Raw genomic sequence first — 26,616 nt, 5'->3', positions numbered from 1 at the left:
TCCTGTAGGTCTAATAAGAAACAAAGTGTCTTAACATAAGGTAAAATTTTTCACGCTAACAAAGCTAGAATGACCCTTCATTGAAACTCTGGCCTAGGGATAATGTTAACTTTAACACGTGTTTACTCAGTATTGATTACCTCCATGTAGAGCAATCGTGATATGCCTATAGTGCCAGGAAACGTTAGTGTAATATTTCAGTTAGTCACTCATATAACTTGCATTTATTCACTTGTCATTTATGTGGAAGAACATGAACCTACTTGATTTTTTTTCTAATGCTATGAATAATATTTATGAAGTTGTTTGTACTTCAAAACCACAAGGTGGTGAACTCAGAGATATAAAAATGCAAAGAATTGTAATCTCTAAGGAATGAAGATATGAAATCAAGTGTTGAGCAAGATGCTTCCAAAGGAAACAATATATTTTTTGAATTATATTACAAGTTATTTTCTTGCTGTGCAGAATAATTTTTCATTCACTCTTTGAAGGAAAGTAAAAAAGAAAACTGTGCATTTCATCCCCCTGTCCAGCCCCTTACTTTAACAAATGCTTAGGCAGAATATCTTGTCCTCATTTTATTTTTGATTATCAGTTTGTGAGATTTTTTCCTCCCCTCTCCAGGTAGATAAAGTGCTAGTTTCCAATTCTTTGCCAATGAGGAAAGGATTATGCTCTCCCCTCCCTTTTCTTTTTTCCTTCTAAATGAGAGCTTTTTGTGATTTTTTTCCCATGGTATCACTTTCTTGGGGTCATGAAACAGCAAAGCCTCATACTCTCAGAGATAACGCTGGATATGTGGAGATGGCTCAGAATTATTGGAATGATACTGATTTTGCATTTCGTGGTCTATTTTGAAAGATCTCAATCCAGTAAGAATATTTAACATAACCATGTTAACTACAGGTATAGAATTTTTTTTTTTTTTTTAAGAAACTAATAGGTAAAACTACATCACACTTGTCTTGATTATTTGCTGCTCTCTGTGGATGATCATGTAAGATCACCGAATTTTGAGAATTCCTGCAGTGGATGAAATATCTACTTACGCTGTGCCACCTGCTAAAGGTGTTGCAGCTAGAATAAGAATTCATGTAAATGCTGGAGCAATGGAGCAAAGGGGAAGTGACCATAAATCAGGAAACTAAAAATTGATGGCAGGGTGTCTCCTGGAATAACAATTGCTGGATAAGAGTGCGTGTAAAGTGGGGCAGTAGTTATCAGGACATTGTCAGGAAAGAGCTCGTACTCTGAAGCAAGTTGTACCTAGATAAATAGGACCCCAAGTAGAAGGTTGCACAGCGGAAGAGATGTTTCAAACACACACTTGCAGGTCAAAAGTGGAAAGCAGTTCCTCAGATTTGGGGCCTAAGAAAGATGGTGAGAAACACTGCACAAAGGTGAGAGGATTCAATTGCAAGGAAAGGAGTAATCAGGTGTCTCAGCAAAGGAATTAATCACAAAGGTCAGGAAACAACGGTGCCACTGAATAAAGCTCCTTGGAAAGTTCTGCTCAACTCTGGGCTGCAGCCTAGAGAGAGAAGGAAAGAAAAACAACCCACCTTACCCATGTCTTGGAACCTCTCCAGAAAAGTTCAATAACTTGAGGGCGGAGGAAATGCCTGATGAGGAACTGCTTGATGTGCATAAAATACTCAGCCTTGGGGGGAAAAAAAAAAAAAAGTTTGACAGGAGATCTGCTTTTGGAATACAAGTAACTAAGGGAGATAAATACAGCGCTAGGTGGGGACACCATGAGGCTTTATGCTGCAGTTTGAAAGGAGAGGTTCTTGTTGGAGACTTAGAATGTATGACAGCCTGCTAGCCAAATTACTAGGTGGTAGTAATATGCATCAGTTTAAGAACAGAATGATATCTGTGCAGTGACCTATGCACATTATGTATTTACAGGGCTATTAAGGGTAGACTGCAAGGTCTGCAATGGAGTCAGTGGGAAACAATTTCTTTCTCCCATCCATTTCTGCGTTTCTACATGCTTTCATTTCAAAAGAATGAAAACTCTAGCCCTGGTGACAAAGAGCGCCTTTGCACCGCTTTCACTTGGTCTTCAGCCAGAGGGAGGGAAACAAAGCCCTTGTCAAGGGTGTGAACTTCCTTCATTCCCAGGGCAGCCGGGCCAGCGAGCGGTGGTGGTGTGTCGCACCAACCGTTGAGCGTTTTATTCAAAATCAAGGCTTCCTTCCGAAATTGCTGGGCTTAGTTATAAAATACTTCATGTCCATCCTGCTGAAAGAAACAGTAGGCTTTTAAAAATGTTTAAATGTTATGAGAATGCCTATTTTCACTGATGGAATATCCAGGAAATGCTTCGGTCATTTTGGACGCTTTATATTTGGCTCTAGACTCATACGTGTGTGCTAAGCAGCTTCTGATAATTTTTTTCCTTAGAAGGCTTGTTAGACATTATAGCTGTTTCCAAAGTGAAAAACACTTTGAACTTCTCTAGGTTATGCCTAGGAAAGCAACAAGACGAGAGAGCTGAATTAAGCTCTGGAGTACACATGCAGTGCCCTGCTCACATTTCTGCTCGCTCCTGTCTCTGCTGGAATGCACAGAGAAAGTGGGAAGCGATCTCTCAGCAATGCAATAAAACAACCAAACCTAGCAGCTGGGAAAGGGGCCAGCTTCAAAATTACACCTATGTGGACAAGCCCATGCAAAACAGCAGAAAAACTATGCAGAAATGGTGATTTCTGAGGAAAGGTGATCGATCCAGAGGCCTTTTATAGGGAGAAGTCATTATGCATGTGCGCTGTGGCCACCACGCTTAGAGTTACACCACTCTGCTATGTGTGTCCTCCCTGGAAGCCGGGCACCAGGATCCACCCGTGTTTCTGCCTGCCCCTGGGGCTCAGGCAGCGAGACAGCCCTGCGGTCAGTGCCCCTTGCTTTGGTCTGCGTGGGTACAATAACGCCCGCGGACACGCAGGCACCGAGCACCCACCTCTTTATGTAGGGTCAGTGTTGGCAACAAGAGCGAACGGGTTCCCAGGGGTCGAAATTGGGCGGTTAGGGCAACGCAGTCCAGAAAGGAAACGGCACGTGAATGTTTAGAGGTCTCCTGTGACGCATTATTTCAAGCGATAGCCTGTTCACAGGAAGATAAATACAGTTAATTAGCAGGGATTTTAGCAGTCTGCTCTGATTCTTTTTTTTTTTACATCCTGCTAGGTCAAAGTACCCAGATAGTAATACTAAAAAAAAGTCTCCTGAAAGTACTGGTTTGGCTGAGAAGCTACACATCATTAATGATGCTCTTATACTCTCACTGCAGTTGGTTTTTTTACACATTACCTGAGCAGGTTTAGCTGTTAGAGATAAAGCCTGGTATCCACTGGCCTTAGAGAACAGCTAGGGCTTCAAGGAATTTTGGGAAATACGAAGAGCAATCTTTCTTGATGACTGTACTTAGAAAAAGCAGCAATAAACCCACGACGCTCAGTGCTGTGGTCTGTTGTCTGACTCAGCTGAGAGGGGAGGAGGTGTTTGCTTTGGCAGAGTATCCTTTCGAACCTCAGGAGGTTCCTTAGGCCAAGATCTTTGGTCTCAGACAGATTTATAGTGCAAAAATGCTTCCTCAGTCTTTTTCCAGCTGTTTACAGAAATTAGACATGTCTTAAGGAGATTGTACACAAGTCCAATAATATTTGAGTGAGACAGGAAGAGTACAGGACACGGAGAGCTTTATAATAACACACTCCTTACCACATGAAGTGATTAAAAAAAATGTTTGCATGCCTATGTGTGACATCTTTCATAATAGGTTCCTAATTCATGTTGGAGGCAAAGCAGAAGATTCTTCTTTCAGAGAATGGATAATAGTCTAATGATGGTGAAGTAAATATAATCATGTTAAATGCGGTTCCTGCTTCTTTGCAAGTTTGTCATATTTTGAAGCATCTTCACTGAAGACAGTAATAACTTAGAAGAACTAAACTCTGAAAGCTAATCGTTGTTTCACATGAGTATTTACTGTCCAGAGTGTTCAGTGGACTTGATTGATCTGGGCAATGCAAAGAGGTGAGGCCACAAGCACAAGAATTTTATAGCACCTATAAAGTACTGTATACAGTTTTTGCTCAATTTTATGCTGTTAAACTAAGCATTTGGTATCATATGGCACTTTAAGTACTTTGATTTATGTTAAGACAGAAATTGCATCTGTAATAAACATTCTAAAGTATGAGTTTAGGAGCAATCTACTGTATTTATTTGTGACATAAACACTCACCTGCAATGCATTTGAGAATCATCTTGGACTTAACTCACACTGCACATTGCAGCCATTAAGCTTCAGGCACAGCAAGGTCATATCCAAGGTGAAGACGGAAGTGACTGGGAAGAAAGGGGTGGCATGGCAAATATTTTGAAATAGCAAATGGAAAAATATTCTTTTTCTCCTGTTAAATATTCTGGACACATGACTGTAATTTCTTACTCTACTGTAAAGAGTCCTATATTATACCGAACAAGATAAAGTACAAATCCAGTCTTGTTTAATATGAAATATTTAAGCACACAGCCATGAAAAGAACATGAAAAACTCACTGACATCTTTGAAAATAAATATAATAAAATTGCATGTGTTTCAGGTTTATGGAAACTCCCTCAAGGATGAATGAAAGCACAGAAACCCTTTGTTGTACTGGAACCTGCCATGGCTGTGCTCCATTGGAAGAATCCTCCCACCATTACTTTTGCTATTTTGGTATTGAATTAATTATGCTCAGTGGAACCTGCTTAAGCGTAACATAAAGTACTAATTTTTAAATGATTTAGGTAGCTTTTAAAATAGCTTAAACAGCTTAATCCTTCCATCTTTGCATATATTTATTGTGATAGTAATAGAGTGTGGGAGACTGACAATAATGTAATTGATGTTATTAGGAATGAATGACAAGGCTTCAGTGGCAGAGTGGGATGTTAACACTCACTCATTTATTTCTTAGAAAATCACAGAATAAGTGAATTCAGATGGATCTCTGGTCTCCCAACAGCAGGCAGAAGAGAGGTCAAGAAAAAGCAACACACATTATGAAATCATGAAGTTTTCAGGGTAACACAGCTCATTTGGGTAATGACGTAAATAAAAAAGACAAATCCAGGATTCTTTAGTTCAAATAATAAAATTAGAGAGAGATTACGAAATGGTATTCAACCCTTGAGGTTGTGTGTGCTGACCTAGCCTCGTCTCACTGTTTTTACAAGAAAAGCAATGAGACTTAGTCTTTTTATGTTTGTTACATATTGATGCAACAGTGGCGCACTGAATTTCTTATAGTAAGGAAGACTTGACCTGTAATGCTACAGAGATTTACATAAACTAAAATGGGACAAGAAGATGGGAAACCAGTGCTTAAAATCCTACTGCTAAGTTTGCAGAGAGTCAGGATGATATTCTTTGCCGAGTATTTATTTTTCCAGAAATCCTTTGTCATCGTACTTGGCAGAGACAATCTGCCATGGTTGTCAGAAGCTCTCAAAAATACTTTTGCAGAGTGCATTTTTTTTGTCTTTAGTATACAAAACACTGTAACAAATGTACCAGGATGAAATCCTGATCCACAAGTCAGCTTGAAAGATTGCAGAATTTTTTGTGGTAGTTAATTGATTAATTGAAGTCAACCAAACAAGACCTTTGGTGAGGATATCCCTAGAGCCTCTGAAAGCTGTTCAATTCCATTCTTCCCATTGGCATACACAGCTGAATCCAGGCCATAATATTATCATCCTACATCAGAAATTTCAGTTTCATATGTTTACTCACTATGTATTTTCACCTATTACCTTGATTATGGGGCTAGAAAGCCTTTCTGAGACTTACAAGATAAAATCTGTTTTTCTAGATCTTCCTTTAAATATCCTTGCTGATAAAAATTGATCAAAAGTTAAAGGAGACATTTTCTGTGGGATCCTTTTGTCAAAGTGCTGGTGTCATGTCACTGCTCATATGACTTACACATTAGGTTGATTTGAAACTGATATGAGAGTATTATAGTTTCAAGCATAAAATTGAAATATTACTGCTTAAGACAATGATAAAGCATTAAAACGGCATCTCTGAGTGTGTGCTGGTTACCTCTCTTTCAGCTTTAACTACCACTTCTCTATATTTACCTGTACCTTCTGAACTGACATTTAAAGATAGTTACAGGGACATCTTTTTGACGATAACACTCTACAGATTTGTTAAGTTTAACTTTGCTGGGTACAACAGCCTGGAATTGGTACTTATCATTTTAAGGAGTAGGCTGTGCAGTTCATTTCTTGTTGGTGAGGGTTATCTTCCTTGACCCACAATATAATGTCTCTGAAATTGCTGTAGTTAAGATTATGCTTGAAATGGAGCAGGAGGGTCTTGGGGAAGGAGCTGTGAGCCATAGAGAAGTCAGTTCTGTTCACTCTGGCTCTGTACATCATGGTCGGAGTGGGCTGGGGCTCCCTTCACCCTTACCAGCGATGGATCCAGCTGTGTCCTGAGGTTTCTCAGCATCTTCTTTCTGAGAATGATGGTGGGAGAGTAGTCTGGGGACTCTGTCCTTTTGCAACAGCCCTATCTGTGTCCTGGAGGGAAACTAGAGTGTGTGCGTGAACAAAAACCATTTTCTGTGGATCAGAGAGACCGAGAAAAGTACTGGGTGGTATGACAATGGTCTCCTGGAATAATTGGGCTAGTTAGCTAGGAAAAAGACAACATTTATCTTCCATACACAAGCTTTCGCTAGATATTACCTTTGCTTTCCAAAGTTATCCCTTTTATCTGTGTGTATAAACTCTCTCCCTTTAATCATGCCCCCTGTGAAACTCGAGGTGACCTGCATGGGCACCACGCATTACCTTTGAGCTCCCTCAAGCGGCGAAGAAACCCGCAGGTTTGTTGCACGGGTGCTTTTGCAAGGAAGCCTTGCAGTTTAAGACTGTGTTTTTAAGAGCAACTATAGTAAACTGACAGAGCCGCTCTAATTTCAAGAAATCTTGACGAGTTTCGGGCCGTTAAAATGTGACCCCATAATTTCATGACATAGTTCTCTTTTGGCAGATCTGTTAAAAGACACGTGGCGAGGGAAAAGCAAGCATTTTATGTGCAATGGTCTTTTTACAGCAAATGAGTAGCTTGTTCAAGGGTTTGTCCAATATGGGAAGACCTTTTTGGACCAGACATCTCAAGTAAAATGACTTTAATAGCCAAAAGGAGGATAATGGAGAAATTTTACAAACTTTCACATTTCCCTGTGTACTTATCGTAGGGTTTATTGCAGCCTACACCTTTAACTTTCTTTTTTTCTAGGTTGCAATTGCTTAGGAGAGATTTGTTCCTCTCGAATGTCTCAAGCAAACTACTAATATAAAAAATTGAAGCCTAGCCACGTGAGGAGAAAGCCCAGTGAAGCTGTGGAGGAGGCAGGGACCCGTCAGGGCCGAAATGCTGGCTGCCATTGCTCCTTGGCCCCTCCAGCTCCAGGCAGGGAGCACCTGGACTGGGCAAACCTGCCTGCAGGAAAACCAAAAGTAAAACCTCCCGGGTTTTATGTTTTAAATCGACCGGAGGCAAGAGAGGCACCCTTCCTCTGGGGAGCTCGCTCGCCGTTTGGCCACGACAGGCCTGCCTTTTGATTCAAAGAAACTAACTCAATAGCGTGATTAACTATTAAGCAGGTATTCTTTATTGGCAGCGCTGGGTGCACAGGGGATCGCTCCACCTATTGTGCACACCGTTGGGCCTAACTGTGCAGGTTAAGTACATATTCTACATACATATTCACTAGATTCCCGAGAAATGTTATACATATTAATTAGTTTTCCAGGAAACTATTAGCATATGCAAATGTCCTTTACGCAGGCGCATTGAAGGTCTCTGGTGGTCTTCCATAGTCTTCCTCACTTGACCTTCCTCAGGCGATTCTGTGCAGTATGGTCCATTACATGTTTTGATACATCAATGCTTGTTAGTGCTCTTATTATCTAAGTTTTCATTAGTGATGTAAAACCATATCGGTTAGTTTAAGCTTAATTATCTACAAGGACGAGAACAAAGGCAGGAGTTCTTATCTTTTCCGGCCCTATCTATTCAAGCAAGGCCTCTGCTTGTGCCTTCTCAACAAGATCGTAAATTCATCAAACATTTAATTAAGTTTTGTGATTGCTCATGGCTCCCTCTTGCTCATCACTCCCAAGTACCAGTCCCTGACAGGGTTAATCCTTGACAATCACAATCCTTGACAAACACCAGTCCTTGGTATGTAAAGTTACAGAGAGATAAGACTAGCTAGATCATTAATAAGCAGTTTGTTCTCTGTATCACTTTAGAATCCCTTTACGTAGAACAGGCGGCTCTAGGTGCTAAAATGTGAGGTAACGTCCCGCCAGCTGCGTGCCTACGACAGAGTTTTGTCGTTGCTGCAATGCCGGGCGCGTTTGATGCAGGCGATGCCCTCCCCAGACCACGACGTCAGTTGAGGGGTACGTTTCGGGGGGATTTTAAGGCGTTTTTTTTGCCGCTGTTACGTTCCTGTTTTAACCCGGCAAGCCTCGTTAGTTGTAGCACGTAAAGGCTCGGGATTTTACACTCCTCGTTTTAGTGACCTCCTCATTTCTCACAGAGGCGGCGGGTTTGAGGCCCGCTGTCATGGCGGCCATGGCAACGAGCCGCGGTGCATTGTGGGGCCGCCCCCCCTCCCGCCGCCAGCTCACGTGACGCCCGCGGGAGGGGAGGAGACCACGTGACGGCCGCTCACGTGACGGCGGCGGCAGCGATGGCGGAGGACGAGCGGGCGCTGCTGGGCTCCGCCGCCGCCGGCGAGGAGGAGGAGGAGGAGGATGGCGGCGGTTCTCCGCGTCCTCTCCGTGCCCTGCCCGCCGTCTGCGATCCGCGGCGTTTGCCGCACCGCCTCCTTGTCCTGGCGCTCATGTGCTTCCTGGGCTTCGGTGGGTGGTGGTGGTGGTGGTGGTGGCGGCGGGGGTAGGGCCGGGGGTGTGGGGTGCTGAGGGCAGAGCTCTGAGGCGGTCCCCTTCTCCTTGCAGGCAGCTACTTCTGCTATGATAACCCGGCGGCTCTCCAAACGCAGGTTCAACGGGTGAGTAGCTGCCGGGGGCGGGGAGTGGGGGAGTGCGGGCAGTGGCCAGGTCAGGCAGTGTTTGCTTCAGAGTAGTTCTGCTCGGGTACTTATTCCGTGTCTCTGTAATTACCTTAGGAGTACGTGACGGAAAAGGACTTAACTGCCAGGTTCAAGCAAAGGACTTGAACTTCACTCGCAGGCTTAACTGCAAGGTTCAAGCAAATGATTTATTTGAACTTCACTTACAGACTTAACACGCCACTATTGCAGGTTCTGCAGATACAATGGAGGAATGCACTATTGCGGTTTTTAAAGACAAGAGTAGTACATTATTATAACCACAAGCGATTCACAGACAACCACAAGCACACACACGTTTACAAACTTAAAGCATAAACAATATTCACTTACCCCTCCAGGTAAGGGCTTTCAATCCCAGGGAAGTTACCTCGACCGGTGTCCCAATCAAAGGCGGGGGGAAGGGTTTCCTTCACAAGCCAACTGTATAGTTGGAGAAGTGACTCCCCCATTCCAACCTGAATCGTAGAGTTTTTATCCCTTGACTTATGGAATGGCGTGTATGACTATGTCTGAGTGGATTATGATATATGCCTAAATGGATTATGTATATCTGAGTGGAGTTTCCCCTTATCTTTCCTTTGTTGGTCTGTGATTGTTTGAATACACAAGGTTGTCATTTGAAACTGAAGCTGAAACCCTCCAGGCTTTGGGTTTTTTTACCTTGCTTCCTCAGCAACTGAATAGTGGTTGGACTGAAACTCAGGGCATGCTATTTGTTAAGGGATTTCAAGGCTCAGTTCAGGTTTTGGTTCTTTGAATGGTGCAGCCACTGCCCTGTTTACTTTAGGGTTTATCAGACAACCCAGGGCTGAGCTGTCTACACAGCTCCCCGTGAGTTGTCTCTGCAGAGAGACAGGGCCTCAAGGCAACCCAAGGCTGGGTCCATTTTGTAACCCCCCATGAGTCGCCTGTGTGCACTAGACACGGTGAAACTTGTTTGTGAACTATAAGCCGGACAATCCACACGGAGTAATTACTTTTTTTTTTAATTCTCCCCTCTACATAGGATATGAAGGTGAACACAGCTCAGTTCATGGCACTCTATGCGTGGTATTCCTGGCCCAACGTGGTTCTTTGCTTCTTCGGAGGTTTTCTGATAGACAGAGTGTTTGGAATACGGTAAGTGGGATGTTAGTGTCGCTCCTGTTCAACAGGTGGTAGACTTAAAGTGCACACGAAGTATAGGCTTTATAATACAAAGTTTTTTTCAAGTTATAATAAGCTTTTTCCAATTTTTTTTTTTCATGTGATCTAGGAACTTCCACTAGTATAAATGAGCTTCTTTCCCTTTATGGCTTAAGTAAAGTGGCTTCAGAAATGCCAGTCTGTACTACCTTTTTTTTAAGGAGGCTGTCACATTTGTTACAGAGATATTTTATTGCATATCAACCTCCCCTTGTTTCCTTGCTGTAGGTCTAATACAGTTTTTTTAAAGGAAAAAAGAGTCTACCTGTATGTTAAGTGATTTTGTTTGTCTTGCAGGTTGGGGACTATAATATTTAGTATCTTTGTTTGTGTCGGGCAGGTAAGTGCAAATGAGAGGGTGAAGGATGATATGTGTCTGAAGCTTCTCTGCTGGGGTGGGGTGGGGAAAAAAGTCCAAATGGCTTCTCGTGTACTAGAAAAGTGTGTATTTCAGATGGGAGTAGGCAGGTGAAGAGAACTGAAATGGGAGAACCATGAATTTTATTGGGGTAACTGGGAACTGAGGACCTCAAAGGATGAGTGAAATAAGAATGTGAAGGAACCAAATGTTATATCCATTTGATGTGAAACTAGTATGTAGGTGTATTTTGCTAGGGTATGATGATAAAGGTGAAGCATGACTTAAGCCTCTGGAGGTGTTTTCTGAGTGCAGTTTCAGGGTGGGCCAGGTTGGATATTGTATAGCCAGCAGGATGATGTGTAAGCGATGCAGAGGGAGCAAAGGCAAAAAATTAGGAGTAGGAATTGGGTGTGAAGTATTTCTGCAGGTCTGGGAAGGGAAAAAAGCATTTTTGTTTCTGTTTTGAGATGATTCTAGTTTGTTTCATACTTCAAACACAAAATTATTATTTTTCCTTAAATGTTTATTTGGCAGGTGATCTTTGCTTTGGGAGCACTACTTAATACTTTCTGGCTGATGGACATGGGCAGATTCGTATTTGGGTAAGTCTAGAAGAGAATAGTATGTGCTGTCTGAGGTAAGGGCCTGCTTTCTGTGTCCTAGAAAACTGCTACCATGTTTACACTGAGAGATAAAATTGTTGGATTTTGAGGCACTTATAAAGGTGAGGCATGCAAGATCTTAAGTCGCAATCCTGGTCTAACTTAAAGTTAGAAAACAAAAACCAGGACTTTGCGGGTCTTACTGAATTCAGAAATAAATGAAACTACCCAAATACAGACATTCAGTAAACTGATAAAACTGTATTAGTCCTCCTTTTCTGTTAATTCTTACTTTCCTGAGTAAAAAGGATTCTTAGCAACAACAAATACAACAGAGCTCCTAGGGTGGCAAAAAATGAGAGCAAATGTCAGAAGAAATACCTCCAAGTTGTGAATGTGCCACAGCGTAAAAATGTTAGAAAATCTGACCAACTGTATTGGGGGGTGGGCGGAAGACTCCCTTAAATTCTGATTACGGGTAAGATGCCTGCTTTTTGGTTTCATTTGGGTCAGGATCTGCAGCACTTGGTTCTTTAATGCAGAAGAGAAATGAGAAGCTGCTGCCCATTGCTTTAATGTCTGTAAATGACCAAAGGCAATTATAATTGCTCCTAGACTACTTAAGATACTTTGTACTCTTCATTATTCTTAAGACCCGGCAATTCCCTTTTGAATTGTCTTTAAGACTTCTATTGCCTTGCAGGTATGCATTAGATCTACCTGTACATAGATAAATTTCTCTGAAATACTGTCATCTTGGTATTGCCAGCAATTGATGGACTGCTTCCTTGTTGCTTTGCATGCTGCAATTAATGTGTTTTCTTCTGTGCCTGCCTTCTTTTTAGAATAGGTGGAGAGTCCTTAGCGGTGGCACAAAACACGTATGCAGTCAGTTGGTTTAAAGGCAAGGAGTTAAATCTTGTGTTTGGATTACAGCTAAGCATGGCCAGAATTGTAAGTGTAAAACTGTACAGCTTTAATTCATAGACTTTAAGGTGTGTGGCTTCTCTTGGCAGAGACAGGTGGAAAACAGCATTTCTAATCCTCCCCAGTGAGTTTTAGTTAAAAATGGATGTGGAATTTAAAATGTTAAAAATCTGTAGTAAGTAGATAAAGGATACACAAGGAAATGGTTAATAAGGTTTCTTAGAACCTGTCGAACTTCTAAAGAAGTCTGGTGGTGTTATTAGTGTAGATTACTGGGTGGGACACAGTGCTGCATTCCATCAGACTTACTGATTCTTGGCATATCATAAAATGTTAGCTTAACTGAGTGTATCTTGGGGACTAAGTGCAGTCTCTGATAAATGAGTGGAGATGGCTGCTTTAGGAAACTCCCAGCCTTATCTGCTATTGTAAGATGTTTTTGTCCCTGTTGCTGGTTCTGATAAGAACTGTGTGACTGCATCTCAGCTGTGCCATTTTGGTTTGATATAATCACTTAAACTGCTGCTAGAGGTGGGTTTATGCTAATATACCAGGCTGTGAATGAAGAGTGGAGACATGCCTCTCCTGTTAGGGGTCCTCTTCAGCAGCCTGTGGTATCTTAAACCGCTGCAGGTATTTACCTCGGTAAAAGAGTTAACTGGTCACAGCTGGGTCTGGCTTGATGTTCAGGCTGTTGCTAATTAGCAGTTGCCTCATCTCAGCTGAACTGCAGTTAAACTGTCTGTTGTTAGCCTTGGGATTGCAGCCATGGATCCCTTCTCTAGGGGGAGAAGGGGAGGAAAAAAGTACTTCTTCCTGATGCCTCTCAGGTGGGAATCCTGTTTACTTTAACATGTGGTATTGAATTCAGCTCAGTTTATGAGCTAATGCAGTGTGATGTAGATTTTATGGCACTGTTAATGTCTCCGTTGAAACACTGTTAGAGTTGTATACAATTTCAGTTTGTGATGATATATTATTGTTGTGATGGTTGATTTATTACAAACACTGACCAAGCCAGCAGGGAATAATTTTATCATTGTTGCTGGTGGTTCATGTTCCCTCAGATGATGTTTAATCTTACTTGTTTGTTTTAAACACTGTTCAATAAGCAGTCTGCCTTACGTTCCTTTTGAATTCATACAATTGTGAAATACGTTATTCTTCATGTGAGTCTGTTCTGCCTAGGGGAGCACAGTGAACATGAATATCATGGGATGGATATATTCTAGAGTTCAAGATCTTCTGGGGTATACTGGTCCCAGTACTCTTGGGTTAACTCTCATGATAGGTCAGTAATATTTTGAATTGATGTCACTTGCTATTTCAGGCTTCTGAATTTGAACAGCATGCATATATGTTAATGATTTCTTACTAACTTCAAAGTAGGACAAATATATTTGAGACTTGGAAGAGAAATTCAAATACTGTTTGTATCAATGGCTAATATTCTTGTGCAGAGTGTACGATTACTGCACCTGATAAAATGCTGTGTGATTTTTGTGGTTGCCAAATTCAAGTTTTTATCTCATGGAGATGAAACATTTAACATACTTTGAGTAAAGGACAGACTTGAAAAATTTTTTGAAGGGTATCATATCAAAGCTTGCTTGTAGTTGTCTGGTGTGTAAAAATGAAATTTCAGCTGCCTTTGGATCTGTGTTCCTTTCCTTCAGAGCCACGGGTATTAAGGCCCTGGTGTTGGTAACAAGGCCCAGGCTTTGTTTCTGTTATTACGAGCTACAGCCAAGAAGCTTGGCTGTGCTGAGTGGGAGTGGTGGTAATGTTTTAAATAAAATAGATGTAGCTACATGTTTGTACTCCAGTTCAAGGCAGATGTCTCTCATGTGTCAGGCTTCAGTATTTACACCTTACTCTGAGTTGTACAGCTATTGAGCCTTACACATAAGGCAAGCTGGTGTTAAACTTAGTTTGTATTAGATATGTAAAGGTACACGACACTACTTGTGCTTAAAAGCCAAACTACTGCTTGAGTCAACAACTAAACATGTTGCATTGCCTTCTTGCAGGTGGTATAACATGTCTCTTTTCACTGACCTGTGCTTTAATCCTTGCTTATCTGGACAAGAGAGCAGAGAAGCTCCTTTGTAAAGAGCAAGGGAAAACGGGTGAGTGGTGTGGGAGCCTGAGCTTCATTCTTTCATTCTGGAGCAGACCCTTCCAGTTACTCTGTGCACTATGCAGGTTTGCATTTTAGGTAATTCAGTAGCTGCTGCCTAAAATGTTTTTCACAGTTACAGCTTTAGTCATAATTTTTAGTTCATTTTTATATCAGTAGGAAGTTTTACAGTTTTAAACACCAGTTTACAGGCAGATGTGCTGTTGTCTGCTTTATCTGTAAAGCATGTGGAGAGCCTCCCAGTTCATACCAATTTGATCTGTGTCATTGCTCCTGGTACTTCTTTTTGTTGGAATTGGTCTTATTTCCTTTAATAGGTGTGCAAAACCATGCAGCTCTTCTCCATCGATGTGAGGTGTTTTGAGTTTTCCGTGTGGGAGAGTTTAGACCAATTAAAAATAAACTAAATTTGAGAGCCAAATAAGAGCATATAACATGAGGCTTCAGACATGAATTTTGCTAGCTGATTAAATATTTCCTGGAAAAAGTGGTTTGTATTTAATTCTGTATAAGACTTTCAGAGGCTTTAGAGAACTTGCGCATGCAGCTTAATGTGGGAGAGACAATTTGTTCTTGACTTTGGCACTGTTGATTTAGCACTTGTATATTCTTAACCAACTCTCACTGTGTAAACTTTTAAATGAGAGAGTAGACAGTGGCAGAAATACATGCTTTAGTTGTGACTTGTGATCACCTTAATGTTTATTCAGTGTGAATGAATTTCAGATGTGCTTATGCTGACTGAAACAATATTGTCTCTTGCCCTATTCCAGGTGAAGTGATTAAGCTAACTGATGTGAAGGACTTCTCTTTCTCCTTGTGGCTTATATTTGTAATCTGTGTCTGTTACTATGCAGCAGTTTTTCCTTTCATTGGACTTGGAAAGTAAGTGTGTCTCGTGTACCTGTTCCCCTTGAATTTGGCTAGGGTCTTAACTAGCTGCTTACAAAGGGAGAGGTGCAGGGTAATATTTAAGAATCTCAGATGGCTACAGAACCACTGGTCTCCCAGCAAGTCTGTGCCGTGGTTTGTCTTTTCTGTGGCGTTGTTCGCTATGCTTGCGGTACAAATAAACACAACTCTTATAGTTTCCTTATCAGCTGAGCTTTGTGAGAAATACCGTTGCTTAACATAGGCTGAGTTGTCAGAACTCAAAAGCGTAATGCATGCTCCATTTCCTGATTAAAGCTTGATACAGATTTAAAGCATGGCATGAGTTTTGGTGTGGAAAGCTGTGGACAGCTGTCATGTAGAATTCCTTCCATACTTGAAGGAAGTTATTGACTGAGCGTGAGGTGGGGGCTTAAATTTAGTTACAACTTTGGATTGAAGTTCTCTTACTGTGCTGGCTTTAGTATATATCAAGTTGAAACTTGAGGCATTCATATGTAGGTTTCCCTTTTGAACCACATGACTCGATTGAATAGGTCAATCAAATGGGTTTTGAATATACTTGGGATTAGAAACAGATCTCTTGAGCTCAATGCATGTTTTATGTTGAGTGAGATGGAAAAGTCTGAGATGACTTGAAGAGACCTTGCAGTCAGCAATGTAAGAAGGACATGGACCTGCTCAAGTGGGTCCAAAGGAGGGCCACGAAGATGATGAGAGGGCTGGAGCACCTCTCCTATGAGGAGAGGCTGAGAGAGTTGGGGTTGTTCAGCCTGGAGAAGAAAAGACTCCGGGGAGACCTTACAGCAGCTTGCCAGTACCTAAAGGGGGCCTACAAGAAAGCTGGAGAGGGACTTTTTACAAGGGTGGGTAGGGATAGGACAAGGGGTCATGGCTTTAAACTGGAAGAGGGTAGATTTAGAGTAGATGGAAGGAAGAAGTTCTTCCCTGTGAGGGTGGTGAGACACTGGGACAGGTTGCCCAGAGGAGTTGTGGATGCCCCATCCCTGGCAGTGTTCCAGGCCAGGTTGGACGGGGCTTTGAGCAACCTGGTCTAGTGGAAGGTGTCCCTGCCCGTGGTGATGGGGTTGGAACTAGATGACCTTCTAATCCAAATCATTCTATGATGCCTATTTTTTGCTTGTGCATGTATTCTGAAAATTGTCACTTCGGTGTCTTACAGTATGCTCATTGCTAATGTCTCATTATTGGGTTACATGTTGGTTATGTGCTTTGGATGTTTTCCCCAAAGTGTAATTTGAATAGTCCTTAGACAAAAATGTGTAGAGTCTGATAATAAGCTCCTAAATGCATTATAACTGAGGATCTGTGATGGGATGTTTATGTCAAAGCTATATAGATATATTTAAAAGCTTCCTGTAAACTAGGTTCTTGTGTCTTTACTTTGTCTAGCTTTATTTTTCTTTCATGTCATAAAAGTATGCATTTTTCTAAATCTGCTTTTTTTTCTTTAGGGTTTTCTTTATTGAGAAATTCAGATTCTCATCTCAAGAAGCAAGTGCAATTAACAGGTATATTGTGGTTGATTTAATAAGTAAATGTGCTACTGCTGTGTTCTAGGGGTGTTTGTATCTTTGGGCTCTGACCAGGTGGGATGAGGTTTGGGATCTACTGTTGCAGGTGGTGACTTGCATTTAAGTGGCTAGATAGATTTCACATGGCTGAAGGAATAATTGGGAGGTGTGGGTATTATTATTTTTTTTAAATAAAAATGTCTTAGATGTTCACACTGAGGAATTGGAAAGAAAAAGCTCTGTCTGAGGGTATTATTTTGGTATTCAGTGATTCTCTTCTGAGTTATGGAAGAAGTTTAATAGCAACACTAAATGAACTTAATTTTCCTAGTTTGAAGATGAATTTGTGATGTGGCAAAAGAACAAAAAAATAAAAAAATAAAAACCAACAACAAAACACTTGCTGGTTTATGATTCCAAGAGCTCCAAGTATGTCACTGTTTCCTTGGATGTTGAGTGTTTTCGTGTCCTCAGACCATTTGGGAATTTTGAGTTTTGGTGTCTGTTGTTCAGGGTGGGGTTTTTTTGTGTAGTTTTGGGTATGGCCTTACAGGTAACAAGGGAATATGGTATTTTATCTGGAGACACTTGTACTGTGCAACACCTAAAGCTGTCCATGGCTCGATAGTGTTCAGTTCTCTTATTTTTATTCTTTTGTAGTATTGTGTATATCATATCGGCACCCATGTCCCCAGTCTTTGGACTCCTGGTGGATAAACTTGGGAAGAATATTATCTGGGTTTTATGTGCTGTGATAACTACACTTGCTTCTCATATTATGTTGGCTTTTACCTTCTGGAACCCCTGGATAGCAATGGTAACTAATTCTCTGAGACTTATAGCTAAATATGATAAAATAAGAAATGAAGTTGATGCTGAATTATTCTGCATAAGTTGCCACTGTCTTCTGACTGTTTAGGTAGTCCTCAAAACCTATTTTTATATCCCTGACTTTAAGAAGGATACGCTAGGTGAAACTGAGCTTAAAACTAAAGACGGTGAAAACGCAAAGAATGCACAAGACAGGCAAAACTAACATGAGCTATCTGTGGCCTAAAGATAACACTTCAAGTTTTGGTGTTTCGTGGAGGGAGGCAGTAGTTATGCATGTGTGTTTTGAGGTGGAAAAGACTGGCTGCTGCTGTCTGTAGCAGTAATTCTGTAGTTGTTTAGTGCAAAAGGGTGTTCAACTTCTCAGGAAGAATGAGATTAGTCCGGAGGGCTGTATGGAGTGACAACTCCTTGTCCCTTCAGAGAAGGACTCAATTCATCACAGTATCTGCGGTTCGGTGGTGCTCTGTTGCAGAGTTCTGCTCTCATGCTTCATGGATGCTCCTTATGCTAGCTATTACTAGATTACTTGTGCTAGGTGCTTGCTTTTCTCCTAAAACTTGTTCTTTTGGTGTAGTTCTGAAGCTTATGACTATTACTTAAACTGTCTCTAATGTGCTGTATTGGATAGTGGTAAAGCTCAATAAAGAATTTTGTTACTGATTTTCCCCTTCCTAGGGCAGATTCCCTGAGAAATTGCTTTTGAACTAAGGTTTACAGGCTTAAATACAGTGCTCACCAGTGTATCGGGGTTTAAAAATAGGGTCCTTGTTTTTCAGGTATTTTTCTAGTGAGTTGCAGCATTGATCTTTTCCTCTGGGTATTCAAGTCAGGCTCTTTACTTGGTGCTAACTAGATAGGGTTTAGTTCGTGGGTCACTCCTGGAAAAAGTTCTCTCTCCTTCTAGATGTGTGTATTTATTTAGAATGATATTGCCAAAAGTGTTACTTCAGCTGGGTGGTTTCTTCCTCTTTTGGGAGAAGAGGAAAACCAGTATGTTCATTTATTGGAACTTTACAGCAAAAATGCATCTCACCTAACATCTGTTTACTTGTTCTTATTTCACCAGTGTTTGCTAGGACTGGCCTACTCGCTGCTTGCCTGTGCCCTGTGGCCCATGGTGGCCTTTGTTGTTCCAGAACACCAGCTGGGAACTGCTTACGGCTTGTAAGTACTTAAATCTGTCTGTCTGCTGCACTACAATGACCATGTCCTGGTGCTATTAAACCACTGAATATCGAGCGGTTCTAACACGTTAATGGTTCCTAATTCCTCCAAATTCAGTCTAGCAGGAAGTCTCATGTAGTTTCAGGATGTATATGTGTGGTAGAGCATGTGGTTGTGGTAGATGCACAGAAACTTCCGCAAAAATGCGGAGTCGCAACTCTGTCACATGCTGTCACAAATGGGGAGAAGTTAAACTCATTGTTTGTTCAGTGTCACTAATGATGTTTTCTTTAAAAATAAATTTCTACACGGTAATCCTTTGTTTCTGTGTTAGTATGCAGTCTATCCAGAATCTTGGTCTGGCAATTATTGCTATAGCAGCTGGGATGATTCTGGACACAAGAGGATACTTATTTCTTGAAGTCTTCTTCAGTGCTTGTGTTTGCTGTAAGTATTACGAACATTGAAAATGGATTCTGTACATTCAGGAAGCTTTATTAGGCTTTTTTCTTAATATGTTCTGTAAAACAGTAATACCTTCTTTCTTACAGTTAGATAGGGGGTTTCAACTGGGGCAATATTGAAAGTAATTCAAACCTAGTGAAGTGTTCTGTGGTTTTCTTGAAGCAATTTAGTGTAAGTAGTTTCAGTGTTTTGAAAAAAATGAAGAGCAAGTAAAAGGGTGGGTGAATGATACTCTTAAAGGCTATGTTTGAGGGCTGTTATTAATATAACTAAAACTAGAATAACCTTTTTTGAGTTACCATGCTACTATTTGCATAGTGGAATTTTCAAAAGCAGTTAAGAGATGCTGCTGGCAAAAATCTCCCCTCAGTTGCAACTATTGTGAAAAATCTTAGTTGTTGCTTGGTTGTATGTTACAGCTGTTCTTCTGTTGTTGTAAATTTATTGTCAGCTAAAACTGTTCCTTTTTTTTAGTGTCACTAGTTGCTGTTGTCATGCTGTACTTTGTCAATCACCTCACAGGTAAGCAAGTATTTTCAGCTTCTCTTGATATTTGTTTTTATCGTAATTCTTGAAGTTATCAAGCTGAACTCTTTACAGGTGGTGTTGTACGGTCTTGTGTTGGGTGCTGTAGCTCATGGCTTTGGTACCAGGAGCATCTATTGATGAGGCCTGTCCTTGTAACATCGTCTTTGTAGATGCTGTAGTGTGTCATTCCCTGAACCTTGCTGTGATGTTAAATCTCATCAGCAGGGCAGTGGTACCTATCCCTTCAGCTGACTTGAACAAACACGTAGGATATTCTGCAGCTTTTTCTGAACTGCATATCAAACTTGACTGTATATGTATCTGCAAATATAAAAACTTAATTCTGAAGACTTTGCTTCAAATAGCAGTGTTCTTTCTCAACCGTTTTTTGAAGCAGTAACTACTGAAAGATCTGGAAGGGATATTAATTTGTTTCTTTTAAAGTTGCTTCCACTTTAGTTTTATGGGATGTTATGGTGAGTTGTAGAGAAACTTAATTGTTACTCCACATAAAACTGGATCAGGCTTGAGAGCTTAGTTTGGGTCCTGATTTTGCTTGCTTGGATGATTATGAACACATTGCTCGTTCTTTACCTCAGTTTCTACTTTTGAGAATTACTCCACTGATTTCTTTTGTCAAGATATAATACAAAAAGACAAATTTTAAAAGTTTCAAAGTGTATATTACTTCTGTTGCAGGTGGTGATCTCAACTGGTCTGCAAAGAAAAGGGAAGAACTGCAAAAAGTAGCTGCAACTGAGTAAGTATAAAGAACAATAAAGAACAGTGTCCTTATGAAATGTTTAACCTGAAGTAATTGAGTAGATTACTGTCTGAAGTCAGTCTCTTTTGTAGGTCTGCCATTTGTATTGAATGTTATTTTCTTTCTTACTTTTTACTAGTAGGAGTTCCTATTCCTGCCTCCTGTGAATGAATAATTAGAGGAATTAGCAATTAACCAGGTGTCCTTTCCTGGCACTCTTCATTGCTATTTTTCTTTATTTCAGTGGCCTTAAAAAATGTTGTATCGCTTATTTAAAAATGTGCTTGACTTATATGGTGCGTACCTGACACAGTCAGTAGCAAACGTTACCTGGGTTTAATGTCATGTAATGCATGGACCAATTTTTTTTAAGTGTCGTTAAAAGCTAGATCTGTCTTCAGAAGAAACTACACTCCAGTCCCTTTCCCTTTAGTTTCAGCTTGCTCCTCTTGCTATTTTATTTAGAAGTCTTAATTCAACTTGTCTCTGAAAACCGAGGCTTGAGTCTAAATTGCAGTGCTAATGTGAAACTCGATTTGTGGTCAGATCTGTGTCATAAATGTTATTGATTACAGTGAAAAGTTTCCATTTTCAGAAAGAAAAAGGGGGCAGGGATATTTCAATAAAGTGGAATCCACTTCTTCCTTTAAAAGGAAACGGAGCACTTGGGGTGGGCTTAGGGCAGAAATTGTTGAAATAAGCAAATTTTGACAGTTCATCCAATGAAGCAAACTTCATTCTTTGGGAGACTTGCATGTCCTGCTTCCCTCTCTACAGAAAATAAGGACAGCGATGCTCTTCAGAATAGTAACTTAAAAAATTCTCTTGGTCTTGACAAAACATTGGTGACATGTTAAGGGTCTATCACTGTGCATAGCCTAGCAGCTGGAATCAGGTACTCTTGTGCTTTAAGAGTGTTGTTTGATCAAACATGAAGGTATGTTACCTGCTATTGGGATATTCCCTGAGTTCTACGGCACTGGCTTTATCCCCTCTGCACAGTAGAAATTTTATTTGCCTTATTGTTTGCTATCCGAGAATGCTAAATGAGGGGTAAAGCTCTCAATGGATATGGAATGCTGTACAAGGGAGTCAAACACTGTGTTAGTCTTAACTTTCAAAATGCCTGCCTCGTGTTGGGGGAAGAGGAGAGAAAAAGCATTGTATGGCAAAGTCCATTAAGAGATGTCACCTTAAAGGCAAAACAAAAGACACTTCCACTCCAGCTTCTCCATTATCTACTTAACTGTCTAGAAAAATTGCTTTTTTTAAGTAGACATAATGTAAAGTCTGTCCATCAGACTGAGTTTGGGTAGCTTAGTTTGTCCTGATGATCTTGTTGAAGATGCGTCTTCTAGTAGTGTCTCAGCACCCAGAAACTGTGTTAACTTTTCCTAGTTCTAATTAGTGCTGTGAGGATTAAAAATATGTGCATTGGAGAATGTCATGTCAATGGGGATGAAGTCTTGGCTAATTTACTGATTTTTATTTTTTTAATATATTTAAAGCAAATGTTTAATTTACTTAAGGGTAGAACAAGTTTAAGAAATTTGAGGTTCTGTTCCTCCAATCTGAATTTGTTTTGGTGAGATTGTGATTGAGAACTGTTGGACAGGGCACAGTATATGCGTTTCATGACTCTAGTCATAGTTTAATCTTTGTCATGTGAAAGAGTAAGTCAATATGTAGCAAGTCACACCTTTCAAAATAACATCGGTAGAATTCAAACTGCTTGTGTGTGAACAACACAGAATTTTTCTTGTGAAATACTTTCTGTTCTGACCTAATTCAGCTCAGCGAGTCTCTTCAGATCTTGAAGTTCATTTGCCTGTTCATTTACTTTTTAATAGGTAACTACATTCCACCTGCAGATATTGTACATCTCACAGCTTATAAGTTTGTTCCAGATAAATACTTGACTATAACAAGACATCTCTTATAAATGGACTTTATGGACTTCTCTAAAACGGGACTGTGTAACTGTCCATATGATGATACTTAAGTTAGTCTTGAAAAAACCAAAACGCTTGTCAACAAGGTCTAGCCAGGTGACTTGTGGGGTTCAACATGGTTTTGTTTCTTGTGTAAAAAGCCCACAAATTGGGACATCAGTCTTGAGGAAAGCTCAGGGAAACTAAAACCTCACCAGACGTGGTGAGCTGGCTAGCTTAGTTGTAATGAGAATCATCCTCGAGCTGAAAGGTCACGGCCAGTTTTTAATACAAATGCAACAAAACCCCCCAAACCTTGTACCCAGGAGCAAAGGAATTCTGTGTCCAAATAGAGTTGCATTTCAATCTGCCTGGCCCATGTGGGATGTGTGTAACACTTCCAGTACTTACTGTGAAAGATGGCTTTGTATTAGTGTATGCTGTGGGATATAGTGCCTTAGAACAATTATTTTCAGTAATTTTTATTACAATGTTTTTTTCAGAAAAGAAATTTGAATAGCAAATATCATCCAGAAGTGGGGGAGCATTTGATGATCAGCATGTCAACTCGAAGAATTATAGTGGTGTTTAGTTTGGTCACTCTGCACAGTAGTTCTTTGGAAAAGAAACTAACAAGCTGGGGTTTTTACAGTAAATGGCTAAATTTTATGCTTTGTAACTGGTTTGAACTAATGGCAAATCATCTCTTAATTTGAACAGAATGGGTTTTTATAGCATTTTGCACTGTGTTTAGGCTCTGTCATTGGAGAGGGTACTCTGCAACCTGAGACAAACATGTTCAGCGTAAGATAAAGACTAGTTAGTACAGAGTGTCTTTTATGTGCAGTGCTACCATCTTGGTGGGGGTGGAGGTTTCTTAACATAATGGCACTTTATGTTCTGTAATAAGGCTCATTGCCTTACAGAGCTTAGAAACGGGTCACTGTTACTGCCTTTGTCACTGTCTTAATGCAAACCACTGTCTTAAGCTAAGTGTATTTAGAGCTTGCTTTGGTTCTGTTTCTCTTTTAAGACTTATATGAAAAAAGAGCGACAATGCTCTGGTTAAATATTGACTGTCTTGTAGGAGACTGCTATTAATTCTGAAGACTGCTGAGCAGTCTTTTATTTGCTTTTTTGACAACTGATTCCTTTTGTATTGTAATCTTTATTTTAAGGAGTGAAAGCTTGTTTAATAAAGAGATAGTAAAAATTGTTACAAAAGCTCACTGAACGTGTTGTTATCTGTGAAAACCAAAAGGTTTATCTTTCTATCGAAGTCTTGCAATCTAAATAAAAGGAAACTGCAGAAAACAGCCTCTCTCTTTCTTTACACTGAATTAGAGTAATCCGTACACATCTCTTAGTCTCTTTTAATCTGATATCCAGTATTCATCTATAAACATTACAAGCATTTTCTAGTTATTAAAAATAAAACTGCATACACAAGATAAAGTTGCTTGGGTTTGCACTCCTCAGTGCAAATGTCTTAAACCAATTTTCTTTTCCAGAGCGGAAGAACAAGAGAGACTCAGACGTCAAAATGAAGATGACTTGGCTAAATTACGGCCAAAGGCTGATGAATTTAGTTTAAGGAATAAGTACCTCTCCAAACTAGGCGCTCAGGTATTAGTAACAAAGTAGGGGGTTTAATAACTAAGAATAGAACAATGAGATGTTTATTTTAAGAACTTGGGCTTATTGTTTCAAATAGCCAGCAAATCAACCTCTGATTTAAAATGCTAAATATATGCTTGTTCTCAGAAATGAAGACTCACCAATGGTAGTTAAAAATCTAATGAAGAAAATGAGAATGAATCAATGGCTGGTGAACCAAGTAAGTTGAGGAGCAGGCTTATTATGATGCATGATTTTTTAAAATTATTTTTTTTGCAGCTACCAGATAATTACTCTTCCTATTTATCGACAATGGCACACAGAAGCGTCTTGAAATAGCATCTTGCACCACTTGCAAAAGCAGAAATACAGTGAAGTTCCTGGTAGACAAAACTTTGTTTCCAGTCCTGACAACTACCGCAGCAAAAGCAGAATGATGCACCATACTTTTCTGCAAGTGTAGATACTATTTTTAAAGTACTTGGCTTAAGCTCCCCCTCTACACTGTGGGTAAATAACACAGATACTGATGAAGAACCGTCTGGCTGTTTATTTGAACCCATGAGCTATGTACTACGCCCTCCTGTCTAAACTACTCCGTGAGTAGCTCGAGTCAATAGCTAAGACTTGATCTTTTCTCACTACACAATGATGTTTGAAATGGGAAAACTTTGTTTCAGTAATAAAATTGCTGTGAAATGAGCCTTGATGTCGGTATGGGTTATATAGCCTCTGAAGTTGGACAACTCTGTTTCCATGTTGGAAGTGGTCTGTTTCATTTTTCTTATAGAAAAAACGTGAGAAAAGAGTACCTTTCTATTTTGATCCAAGTAAGTATTTCAGGGGAAACTAAACTATACAATTTCAGTGTTAGCTCAAAAAGTGCTAGCCCTGGAACTTGATACTAAATCACAGGCTTAGCAATAAACCTCATGTAAGTCCTGATTAATGAGAAAATTTGTGTATTTTTAAGATGTTGTGACTAAAAATGATGAAGAGAGTTAAATGCAGGAACTGAAGTTTGGTGTTCAGTGGAAAAATGTTCAATTTCATAATGAAACTTAACACTTTCCTGTAATTTCAGTGAAAGGCCTGTTGCTGAATAGCTGGTTACTAGCAACTCCTGCAGAGTGCGTTGTTCTTTGTGTTGCGTTAATGATAGAGGCTTGCTTACATAATTGGACAAACTATTCCTAAACTAAGCTAATCTTACTTTAAAAGGCAAGAGCATCTGGCTTTCTGGAGCACTAGGTGCACCAAACAAAAAGCTGCTATGGAGGTAGAGGATAAGGTGCACGGGGTGAGTGAGCTTTCCTTGGCTGACTTCAGGGAGTCCTTGTGTGCCACGAAAGGGTTCAGAGCCTTTGCTGAATTGCTTGACTGCAGAGAAAGTAGTTTGTTTTAATAAAAATGTTGTTATATTATACCTGTAATAATTTTTTTTGCCTGCAGTAATTTAAGCAGACCTTCTGGAACTCATGGTCTTAAGGATTTTTTAAAGCTACTTTTCAGTGGAGATTTCTTTCTTGTTCCTGAAGCACTAAGGTCATCTTCCTGAAAGACTAAGCCGGGACTATTTTTGTTGATAGTTCTGTAGTCTGGAGAACAATCTGGGAAGATAAAGTATCAGGTTGTGAACTCTGCTGAGCTTACTGCTGAAGGGGAGTAGTACACTGACCTGTGATCATTTTTATTGGTGCTCTCTGTGCTCCCTTTGAGAACCAAATGCTCTCAGCTCTGACACTGGTTGATGCAAGTTGGTTTATGTTTCCTTGTTGACTTGTGAATTCTGGGTCTTTTTAATAAAAGCTTTAAATGGATCCTGGCACCTGTATTTTTCTTACCTGACTGTTTAGTGATGTGTTGTTGCCCTTCGTGGTTGTTGAGACTTACATATGTATTTTTTTTAAACAAGCATGACTTCTGCTTTCCCTTGAGAAATATGTAGAGTTTCTGGGGAAGTGTATCTTTGAGGATCCAAAGGCAAAGTTTCCCCCAGTTCTCCCCCCCCGATGGGTTGATGCTTTTTTTTTTTTCTTTCTTGGGGAGGGAGGGAATTAGATTATTGTTCTTCTGTTGCTCTTCATTTCCAACTACCTGCTTCTCCTCTAATTCTGATGTGTTATAGTTGTAGGTAACTACTGCTGTTACCCATAGGTCGGCATTTCGCGTGTGACATGACAGACAGTAACTGTGAAGTTAACGTCTTCTTGAAACTTTATTTTCGGTTCCTAAACTCTCTGTACCCTTGAGCATCTTGCTAAAGTACGGTGGTGGACTTCTGCAAATGGTGTAACCTCACGTGTCAGCTCAACTCCAAACACCCTAGCTTTTCCTTTCCGAGGGTTTTCAGCCCAGCGATTTTTACCTTGTTTTTTCATTTGTGGATATGGAGCATGGGAGCCATCTGGTTTTTGTTCCCCTATCCCCCATTCCTTTGTCTTTCTATTGCCAGCCCTTTTGCTTCCAGCCCTGTGTTAGAAAGTCTCCTGCTGTGTTTGCCCTTCAGACC

General features: G+C 40.3%; 1 protein-coding gene across 6 annotated transcripts; it reads left to right on the top strand.

Moving 5' to 3' along the window:
• Window positions 1–8,752: 8,752 nt before the first annotated feature.
• MFSD1 (major facilitator superfamily domain containing 1) lies at window positions 8,753–25,924 on the top strand. 6 transcript variants are annotated; one of them, XR_008237628.1, is made up of 18 exons: window positions 8,753–8,949; window positions 9,046–9,098; window positions 10,168–10,280; window positions 10,644–10,686; window positions 11,242–11,309; window positions 12,155–12,263; window positions 13,425–13,527; window positions 14,267–14,365; window positions 15,150–15,261; window positions 16,743–16,799; window positions 17,463–17,619; window positions 18,703–18,800; window positions 19,135–19,247; window positions 19,740–19,787; window positions 20,493–20,553; window positions 23,999–24,113; window positions 24,384–24,703; window positions 25,557–25,924. XR_008237628.1 is itself a non-coding variant. In XM_052804546.1 (17 exons), exons 1-17 carry the CDS (start codon window positions 8,778–8,780, stop codon window positions 24,441–24,443), a joined length of 1,581 nt encoding a protein of 526 aa, XP_052660506.1. In that variant the 5' UTR covers window positions 8,753–8,777; the 3' UTR covers window positions 24,444–25,924. The 6 variants fall into 6 exon arrangements, 4 of the variants coding, with proteins under 4 accessions (XP_052660506.1, XP_052660507.1, XP_052660509.1 ...); XR_008237629.1 differs by lacking the exon at window positions 24,384–24,703 and adding an exon at window positions 24,252–24,324; XM_052804546.1 differs by having other exon boundaries at window positions 24,384–25,924.
• Window positions 25,925–26,616: the final 692 nt, after the last annotated feature.

This window comes from Harpia harpyja, chromosome 12 (assembly GCF_026419915.1).
Source record: "Harpia harpyja isolate bHarHar1 chromosome 12, bHarHar1 primary haplotype, whole genome shotgun sequence".
In the NCBI taxonomy this organism is placed as follows: Eukaryota; Metazoa; Chordata; class Aves; order Accipitriformes; family Accipitridae; genus Harpia; species Harpia harpyja.
The sequence above is the reverse complement of the archived record's forward strand: the minus strand, read 5'-3'. Positions and strand labels throughout refer to the sequence as shown.